The sequence below is a fragment of the Elephantulus edwardii genome, unplaced genomic scaffold (assembly GCF_000299155.1).
Source record: "Elephantulus edwardii isolate Elephantulus edwardi_28Jun2011 unplaced genomic scaffold, EleEdw1.0 scaffold00342, whole genome shotgun sequence".
In the NCBI taxonomy this organism is placed as follows: Eukaryota; Metazoa; Chordata; class Mammalia; order Macroscelidea; family Macroscelididae; genus Elephantulus; species Elephantulus edwardii.
The window spans coordinates 1,888,859-1,899,748 of record NW_006400092.1 but is presented as its reverse complement, the minus strand read 5'-3'; the positions used below and the strand labels follow the sequence as shown (position 1 = coordinate 1,899,748).

The 10,890-nt window shown below is 35.8% G+C and overlaps 1 protein-coding gene across 1 annotated transcript in view; it reads left to right on the top strand.

The window, feature by feature from the left end:
* The window catches only part of RIMKLB (ribosomal modification protein rimK-like family member B), a 15,256-nt gene extending 7,653 nt beyond the window's left edge, over positions 1-7,603 (top strand). Inside the window, exons 2-5 of the mRNA XM_006901751.1 lie at positions 1,564-1,794; positions 4,221-4,307; positions 5,957-6,160; positions 6,995-7,603. Of these exons, the coding sequence (XP_006901813.1) occupies positions 1,564-1,794; positions 4,221-4,307; positions 5,957-6,160; positions 6,995-7,458 (986 nt within the window). The 3' untranslated portion in view covers positions 7,459-7,603. The remainder of the gene's footprint in view (positions 1-1,563; positions 1,795-4,220; positions 4,308-5,956; positions 6,161-6,994) is intronic.
* The last annotated feature ends 3,287 nt before the right edge of the window (positions 7,604-10,890 follow it).

Genomic DNA, 10,890 nt, shown 5'->3' with positions numbered 1-10,890 from the left:
CCCCCCCCCCCGGTCCATCTTATTCTGGGCTATTGTTGTACCTGTAATGCCAAATCAAATACTCCTTTAAAACAGTTCTTTCCTTCATCTGTTCCAGTATAATGGTCTTTATCTGTCTACTCTTATCCTAGTCTTCTTTCAACCTAGTGTAAATAAAGTAATGCAGAGTAATACTAGCAAGGGGATTTAGAACAAGTCACCTATCCTAGTCCTTATAAAAATTAAAGTAAATAAAACTTTAACCAACCATGTACTACTAGTTAAGGAGGCCTAATTGTCTTTAAGTGCTTAGAAGCTAGCTAGAAGATCTTTGGTTTGAACCTTCATGAGAGAAAGATGTGACCATTCGCTTCCTTAAATTACAGTATTGAAAAATAGTTGTACTCTGTATTGTGATGACTTTGAATTACTCAGCATCAGTGTCACAGAGTCAACAGAGCTGCTTAAAAAAGAATGAGTTAAATAAAATTTTTCCTTTTCATAAGGAGCTATGTATTTATTCCTCTGGTAGTAGTGTAAGAATCCCCCACCCCCACCCCTTTTAGTATAATTAGGGTTCATGGACTTTTTTTTAAATTCACCATGTAATCAGTTAATTCTTTTCTGATCATCTCAAATTTGGCTAGTAGGAGCTCTTCTTGTTATCATTATTTATTGCTATCAGGTTGTCCCTCTATTAGTCCCTGACCGGAGAAAGATAAGCAATCTTCTGTTGTGTAATTTACAGCCTTCGAAACCCACTATGAGTAAGTTCTGACTTGACAGCAATGAATTGAGTTTGGTGAGCTGATCTCCCTTTGGGAGGTTTGGTGGCATATTCTGGAGGGAGTTCCACTGCTAACTCAAAGGCTTTTTGGGATGATCCAGTATTTGCCTTTTTCTGAAGTTCACTCAGCAGGTTTTCAAATTCCTAACTGTAGCATGTATCAATATCTTTATGGCAGAATAGTAGTTTTTAGTATTAATTATCATTTTAAAGATTATTTTTTAAATGAAATAATTATAACTTGTTCCTTCATTATTTAGGGGTTTTTTTTGTTTGTTTTTAATTATTTTTGTGTGAGTGTACTGTCAAATCAGATCTGACTGGTACAGGAGGAGATTGTCCCTCCTTCCCCAGCAGAGCATCTGGTGGATTCGAACCATGCGCTTCTCGGATTGTAGTTGCAACTCCTTGCCACTAGGCCACCAGAGCTCCCCAATTTAGGCTTTTCTTAATAGAATGGTGTTGGATGAAAGATCGACAGAGAGACTTGTCTCTTTTTGCTATGCTTCCTACTTAAATGCAGAGAATTATCTCTCCTTTACTCACAACTGTATATCTCTACATTTTTCTCACAGTTCTTTTTATGAGTTATTTTGGGGTTAATTGTGTTAACATGTACTGTTTTAACCATTATGGGTGATTTCTTTCCCCAGATAAAGTTCTTTCATCACAGTCAGCTATTAACAAACCAGAACATTTAGTAATAAAATCTACCACTCCTATATTTGCTGTGCATTTCTATTCCTTTATATTACTGTTTATTCTCTTGATTTTTACATCATTTCTTTATATTCCAGGTCTGCGTATTAATGGAGAACTAATCACTGCCTACCCTCAGGTGGTGGTAGTAAGAGTACCAACCCCTTGGGTACAGAGTGATAGTGACATCACTGTTTTGCGTCATCTAGAGAAGATGGGATGTCGGCTGATGAACCGTCCTCAAGCCATCCTTAATTGTGTTAATAAGTTCTGGACATTTCAAGAGTTGGCTGGCCATGGTGTCCCTCTGCCAGATACTTTTTCTTACGGTAAGTTCACTCATAAGAAAGTGTAACTTCAAAACAACTATGAGATATCATCTCACCCCGGTAAGAATAGCAAAATTTAACAGAAGAGCAAGCAAGGAGTAATAGCAATAATAGCAAGGAGTTGGAAACAACCTAAGTGCCCATCAGCAAACAAATGGATAGAGAAGGTGTGGTATATCCACATAATGGAATACTATGCTGCATTGAAAAACAAAGAACTCATGAAATAGTTAAAATGGGTGACCCTGGAGGACATTATGCTGAGTAAAATGTCTGAGTCACAAAGGACAAATAATACTGCGTAGTGCCACTGTTATAAAATGGGACTGATGTCGAAGCTGAAGGAAGACTAAGAGGAGATAAATAATGTATATTGCATTGAAACAGATGAGAGAGAAAACGGTTTAAAAGGGATATGTGATTAGGTATTTTTGTCATGACAGGAGTCCAGAACAAGGGCTGCATAGTGGAGTGGACCTGGGGGGAGGGATTGTGAAACAATTGAAGAATTTTTCTTTTACTTTTCAAAGAGGAGCATGAACTGGGGAGCGAAGGGTGGGAAGGGAGAAAAGTGCAACAGTGAATGATTGGAAATCCAAAGTCTCTATATTTTTCTTAAAATTAGTAATAAAAAAAAGGTAAAAAAGAATGTGTACCTTAAATTTTAGAGCACTGACAATTTTGAAAACCATACTAAATAATAAGGTTATATGATAAAAGGACATTTATGAACATAAAAGAATTTCTTAGAATGTCTTTCAGTTTTAACAAATTATGGGGAGCTCTGGTGGCCTAGTGGCAAGAAGCTGCACTGCAATCCCAGAGGAACACGGTTCAAATCCACCAGATGCTCTGCCGGAGAAGGAGGCGCAATATCCTCCTGTACCAGTCAGATCTGATATGACGGTACACGCACACAAAATAATAATAATAAAAAAACCAACAAATTATAAGACAGAATTTGAATCATGTCTTAAAGATTTGTGTTCTAAAAAAATAAAAGATTTGTGTTCTATGATTTGGGATAGAGTAACTCTAGGAAACCTGTTTTTATAGTCTCACCTCAAACCTCAGTGCTGTCAGGTCGCAACCAAATCCTATATGATGCTCTCCTCAATTTTGCAAAGGCTGTAACTCACCAAAGGAGATTCCCATCTTTCTCTTGCTGAACAGTGGGTGGATTTGAACAGAGGCATGACCTTTGGGATAGCAGCTCAGCTTCCTCTAGATTAAACCAGTAGGCTTTGTAGATCATAAGATCTCCACCACAGCACTGCCATTTAAGTGTAGAAACTGTCATAAACAATATATAATGTATGTGGCCAGAGACTAAACCTGTGGTGTTTTGTTGTTGTTGTTGTTTTTTGGGTGGGAGAAATAGAATTCAATATATTTTATTTACATTTTTATTATTGTCATTTTACTCTGCTATAAATGGCAATCCGTGGATCCACACTCTTAAATATAATTCACATGTCACAACTGCTGAATTTATAGAAAAGTTTGAGCTTTTTTTTCCCCCCGTGGGTCATATATCTGTAATACCCAAGTGCACAAAAGCACACAATCACAAAACCACACTTTACTATATACAGTGTTGTTATGCTCTTCTATTTCCTGTGCTTCTAGTTCTGGTTTGGAAGAGAGTTTTCCATAAAGTTATTTCTCTAAATGAATATCCAGTTAAATTGGATGAGGCTTTACAGTGAAATCCTTACTTATTGAAAAGAATTCCTGTGTTTGTATAGCACACATAGATGCAGTTGCTATTTTTTAGCAGATTCTACAAGGAGAGACAAAATGAAATAAATGAGAATTGTGTCTTCCTGATGATTTTGCAGTATTTTAAGTTCTGTGATTATTCTGTAATAATTTTAAGATCATGGAAAGGAGAAGGTTACAATTTTGAGGTTTAAAATTTTGAAACAGAACCATCTTAATATATCTCAGCTGGAAATTTATGTACTTGTATAATGAATTTTCTGGTTTAATTTTTCTGTCACTGGTGATTCTTACAGCTATATTCTCTTTTCTGTGCCCATCTTGCTATTGTATCATTTGTTCCTGAGAAAAACCAAAAGAATAAGGAGTTAACACTGTAGCTGTTTTGTGGGGTGGTAGAGGAATAAGGTTTTGTAAAATGAAAAATATTACAGAATTAAGTTTTATTACCTGAAAGTTACTTATAATCTTGACATTGAATATCAGATTTCTTTAAACTGTATGTATTTTTAAGATAGTGGTTACTCATTTAAAGTTATAGTATTTTTTAAACTGGCTTTAATAGTCACTTTCAGCTTATATTGTTTGTTTTCTCCAAGGTAAGCAAATTTAACTAGCAGCTAGACAGCTGCTGCTGTCTTTAGTGTGGATAAAAGTATGGTAAAACAGTTCTAGTCCTATCTTTTTTTTTTTTTTTTTGCTAGGTGGCCATGAAAATTTTGCTAAAATGATTGATGAAGCAGAAGTATTGGAGTTTCCAATGGTAGTGAAGAATACACGGGGTCATAGAGGTGCGTATATAAGTTGTTTCTGTGACACATGGCTTTGAAATTACTCTTGATAGTTTGTAATTAATCTTGATCACTAATAAGAGAGATTATATAAACATTTTTCTTTATTAGATCAGTGAACTTAGATTTTTTCTGTTTGTTACAGAGTTTATTAATAATGCAATGTAATTTTTATAACTTATAAGAAATTTTTAGCAAACTTCTTAGACATAAAGTTTCTCTATAGAAATAGTATATATAGAGTTGATTAGGACATGAAAAATAAGCAGATAGATTAAAAAATGTAACAGAATGAATTGATGAGTAAAGTAATATTTGTTGTTTTACTATCTATATGGAAAATCTATTGAAAGATACTGAAGAAGACCCATGTTGTTGTTGTTATGTGCCGTCGAGTCGTTTTCGACTCATAGCGACCCTATGCACAACAGCCCTAAACCCTGCTCTATCCTGCACCAACCGCATGGCCTCTGACACACCCATCCCGATTACCCCAGTGACCGAATCAATCCATCTCATAGAGGGTCTTCCCCTCCTGCGCTGTCCCTCCACCCTCCCAAGCATGATGTCCCTCTCCAAGGACCCGTCCCTCTTGGCAACATGTCCAAAGTATGTCAGACGAAGCCCCAGAATCCTTGAAGAATAGGAATGGAAATTCATTTTCACTAAGAGGAAATGTTCCATATTTTTAATGCTGTCCCAAGTGTTTTCAAATCCACTACAACTAATAGCTGCTCTCTGAACAACAGATTGAAACTTTGCCCAAATCATGCGTATAAGACGGTTTAAAAGACCATGGCTTGAGTCAATCCTTGTGTAATCCTTAAAGTGACATCCTTCGTTCTTGGGCATTTTAAAGAGGCAATTTGCAGCAGATGTGCCCCTGGCCATGTTTTGAGTTGAGCTAATAATAATCTTTCCCCACTAATTCTGTGGGTTGCCTGTGTGTCCCCATTTGGCATGATCCATGTGTATATATAGTTACTTGTAATTATCAGTGCATCTTGATTTTTTTGTTTGGTTAAATTTCATGCTGTAGGAATAGGACAAGTTTAGATCTGTTGTTCATCGGGTCATATGAGTTGTAGTCATTTTGATGATACCTAACAACAGCATAGGGAGCTTTGGTGAAATCCCAAAGGCAAAGGGTTTGAATCTACCAGCTGCTCTATGGGAGAAGAATAGGCAGTATTAATCTGTGTGAGTTCACTGGCTCTGAAAACCCACTGGAGAGTGAGCTATGAATCAGTTCCAACTCAAGGTTCGCAACCAGCAACAACATAGTTATATATAGTGTGTGTGTGTGTGTGTGTGTGTCTAGTTCAGAGAGAGATGATTTTTTATTAACATGTGGATAAATATAAATCTAGACCTCCCCGTGTCGTAACATACACCAAAATAATACTGTAATTGTACTGAAGGAAGTACTAGAGGATAATACATTGTTTGTGTTCATATGTTTTTGTACTGTTTTGTGGTTACCATCACAACTTGATTTATACTAATTTTTCTAACAAAGGAAACTTTAAAGTTGCAGCTGATTCTGTAGAAGCAACAGGCTATCTGAGACTTAAAAAAGGATGTTTGTATATAATGGATATCAGTTGCCCACATTTCAAGGACTTAAATATTTTTTGTTTCAATCACAGGCAAAGCCGTTTTCTTGGCTCGAGATAAGCATCATTTGGCTGATCTAAGCCATCTTATTCGCCATGAAGCACCCTACTTGTTCCAAAAGTATGTTAAAGAGTCCCACGGACGAGACGTACGTGTCATTGTTGTGGGAGGCCGTGTAGTTGGAACCATGTTACGTTGTTCAACTGACGGGAGGATGCAAAGCAACTGCTCACTAGGTAAAAACAATGCAAATATTGTTCTAATAAAAAAAAATTAGTATTACCTGTCTCTTTTATACTCAGAGGAGTTCTGATGGCCTAGAAGGGACCTAAAGGCATTGTGATTTGAATCCACCAGCCGCTGTGTGGGAGGAAAACAGGCAGAAAACACCTGATTTCATCCTCTGAAAATCCAATGCAAAGTCTATGAGATGGTTCCAAAAGGATGGCACATAACTGGAAGAGCATTGAATATTCACATTTTTCTCTTGATTTTTTTAAACTTAGTAATTTGAGAAACACATCATCTGTCACATGTAAATTAGATTTTATAGATCTATATCATTATAAGAAATACCAACATATTCTGCAGATAGCATGATGATGGTTGTGAGGATTACAAATAATTTTTTTCCCCTTGTATGTGGTGTTGGAACAGCACCTACAATAACAGACATTGCAAGGTTCACTGCTTGTTGCTTTTTCTTATGTGTGAGGTCTTGATTGTTCTCATCTTCCATTCATATCTTGAGGTCTCTGGTTTAGGTCATTATGGCACTGTACTTTCTTGATTATTCCTGGGTGGGGAGTGTGAGTGATAACCATCATTGAGGGAGAATAAAATCTTGGGTTATCTATGATAATATCTCATTCTTTGATATGAGAGTTTGGCCTCCATTCTGTTGCGTTTTCATTGTTGAGATTTAGTGTTTAAGCCTGCTTATCCTCCTCCTTTTTTAGGTGATTATTTCTACTGCTGAGAAGGTTAATTAACCTTTTAAGGTTAACTTAAATTTTACTGCAAAAATATTACCTTTTTAGTAACTTTTTCTCCTGTCTCTCTTTTGCCAGGTGGAGTGGGGATGATGTGCTCATTGAGTGAACAAGGGAAACAGCTGGCTGTCCAGGTGTCTAATATCCTGGGGATGGATGTGTGTGGCGTTGACCTGTTGATGAAAGATGACGGCTCCTTCTGTGTCTGTGAAGCCAATGCAAATGTAGGTTTCATCGCCTTTGATAAGGCTTGTAATCTAGATGTAGCTGGTATCATAGCGGACTATGCCGCCTCCCTTCTGCCCTCTGGCCGGCTCACCAGGCGTATATCCCTGCTCTCCGTGGTGTCCACGGCCAGTGAGACTAGTGAGCCGGAGCTGGGTGCCCCAACCAGCACTGCTGTTGACAACATGAGTGCGAGTTCCAGCTCTGTTGACAGCGACCCTGAAAGCACGGATCGGGAGGTGCCCACCAAGCTCCCAGGGGGCCTGTTCAACATGAACCAGCTGCTAGCCAATGAAATCAAACTCCTGGTGGAGTGACTCCACTGGTAAATAATTAACCAACAAAACCCTTGTAAAACTTAATTTCTTTTTCTTTATTATTATTTTTTAAACCAACTTGCAATGCTGTTCATGGAAAACACTCAGGAAGATGAGAGCAATTTGAGTAAAATTAGTTGAGAGAAAGAAGAGCAAGAGACAGATCAGATCTCTGCTAAATGTGTGACTGATTTTCATTTGTGAATCCTGTAGATCTGATTTGAAAAGTTAGAGAAGTGAGGGATAGAAAAACTTAAGGCCTCATAGTTATCTTCTTAAATTACTAAAAAAATTGTATGCTTGAGGGCCGTGAGAAATATGATTTTTTTTTCTCATGATCCTTTACATATTTTATTTTACACTGTTGGTATAAATTTCACAGTACCATGACTTTACATTGTCTCAAAAATTTATACTAGGTGGGGAAAAATGTGTAAATTATAGAAATTTTATTAAAAAATCTTTTAACTCAAATTTCTCCCATTTCTATATTAAATAGCAGTCCATAGTTGTTTCTAAAATATTGAAGGACTCTCATTGGGTTTTCTTAAGTTTTGTTCTCCCCCTCCCCCCCCCCATTTATTTTTGTGGAAGGGCAAGGTACGTAAGACCCAATAAAAGCTCCCCCCCCCCCAATAAAAGCTTTTTAATGAGAAAATTGGTGTGTTTGCATGATGAAAGGAAATGAACAGTATTGCAATGTCTGGCATTGAAAATAACATTTACTCCTATGTAGAGAAAATGACAGTAGTTTAAATATGTGCATTGACTTGTATTTGTTAGTGTTTTAGTCTTATGGAAAGATACATGCTCTGTTAATGTTGCTCTTTTTTAAAAAAGAAAGAATATAAAAATACATGCTAGTCTAACATTCCCTGCTCTATGCCTGCATCTTTAACAATGGCCAAAGTGAAGAAAAAATGCTACCTTTTTTTTTTGTTAACAAGACACTACTGGCTTGAAACATGTCTTTTAAAATCTTTTTACTTTTGGTGGTTGGGTGTTTAAATAAGGGCAAGGAAGAATACTTTGGGGAGGACAAATCAAGGGCATGTAATTTCTTAAGTATAATCTAAAGTGATTTCTAATGCCAAAATTATATTTACAATTTTCATATTTTAGGAGGGTGTGTATTCATGCATGTGCGTGTACGCATGCATGGGTATGTTTTGCTTTTTGTTTACACCAATCAAAAAAGAGTATCCCCTAGTATATGGAGCATAATGGGAAACACAAACTTTTAACTTTAAAATCAAAAATTTTTATAACGGCTAGGGTAGTAATACCTATCTGAAGATACAAGAGTAGATTCTTTATAGGTTTTCTGTGTATATGTATGTTGTTTGGTTTTTTCTTTGGTTATAATATGTTCAGTGTGCGATTTATTCAAGGGTACATGCTTCCGGCTGTACATTTTCTCTTACAACATTTGGGGTAGGGGTGCACTAGACAATTTTTTGGGGGTGATTTTAGTTAGCAGTATTGAGCCCTACTCCTACACCTTTAATACTCTGCTTTCTTTATATCCATTTACTTTATGAACTGGTAAAAAAAGATTCCCAAACTATGTATGATTTAAGCTTTTAAAACATGAGTAATACTCCATTGATGGATTTGGAAGGTGTGCTATAAAGGTGCTGCAGAGCTCAACCTAATTTTTTAGTCAGTTTTATCTTCCCCACACTTCTCCAAAGCTTTTAGTGAAGCCCTTTCTTGCCTATCCAGTGCTCTTTTCCTTTAGATGGACCTTAGACATAATTTCTTGGACACTACTAGAGAGACTTCAAGGCAATAATAAAAGATCAGTATTAACCAGCTCTAAAAGAGGTTTGATAATATTTGCTTACTTGTACAGTTCTTCCTTCATTTTAAAAAGGAATTTCATGAAATATGCGGGGTTTTCCCCCAGAATTAAATAATATTAAAATTGAGTGAAAAGTTGATTGTGACAGTTACCTAATATATACACTATCTCATTTCACTTCAGAAAAAGATATACATTTCTAACTTAATTTAGGATCTTCTAATCTGACTTAACCAGAGTTAATGGGAGTTTCTCACACATGTGTACACACATATACACAGTAATTGGTACTTGGTACCATTAGTGGGAAGAAATATTTGCAACTTCTTTTCACTGAATGACCATCATGAAGAAGTGAGTATGTTATTTGGTAATAAGAAATAAAGGAAGAAAGAATTCCTTTATTAAAACATCATTCTTACATATATTTGTGCAGAGGCCATCTGGTTGCATTTATGATACATATACTTTAGCTCTGTATCACATGTTTGTACCATACAGCAGCTTCTCTGTTTAATAACTCAAAAGGTTTATGGTAGTGAAACTAGAAAAATTGTTGTCTAGGTATATGATTTTTTAATAAAAAAAAAAAGAAAACAAACTTCTACCAAGTTAGCCATCTAGAAGAAGTAGCTGAAATTATTTGCCCCTTAGTTTACTCACCATCTTTTTTCCACTCACATGGCATCAGTATTGTACACACACATGTGAGAATAGAAAGGGCAAGAATGGTCTAAGACATCAAAAACAAAATATAATTATAGAAAAAAAAACCAAAAAAAATCGTTATCTTCATGCATCCTCTCAAAAATTAAGATGAAGAATATGAAGAAATTCTGGAGAACCCCGAATGAAACAGCAGCAGAAATTTAAGTAAAAATTAAGTTTATTTTTATAATTGTATAATAACTTTTGTATAATTTTCATTGATATTTTTGGAGGTAAAAATGTACTTATGAAATGCATATGATTATCATGCCAAAATCTGGATTACTGTAAAATTTGTGTATTGACATTGTATTTATAAATTGTGTTTAAAGAATATTCTTTCTCGTTTTTATGTAATCTGTGAAAACTAGACTATACATACATACATCCATACATCCATTCATGTATATATAAGTATGAACTATAAGTAATAGTTTTTTTCTTTTTTGGAGCCTAATATTGATCATTTCTGCCGAATTTTTCTTCACTGAGCTTTGGAATCTTTCTCTATGCTCTCAATAAGAAAACTGCACTGGAACATTTAGAGAAATCCAATGAGAGACTTGTTATCATCAAGCACTATATCAGACTTTGAGAATGTATCGAAGACATTGAAGAAGTCGACTTTTGAAATCATCACTTCTTTTTCTGGAAGAGAAAATGGAAGAAACAAAATTCTCTACATTCTGTGAATCCCTATTTTGGGAACTGGGGGGCTTAGAGACTTTGTGAAATCAAATTTTTGTGTTATATTTTTCTCCTGGCTCACTCTTTTTGAGAAGGTATATGGGCTATATGGCTGGTGAGACACGATCCCCTCCTAAGAAAATGTAGGTGCTCAGACAGGTAACCTGCTGCTACTGTTTGTTTGTTTGTTCGTTTAATTTAATTTCAGTATTTTTGTTGTATTAGGATTTTAA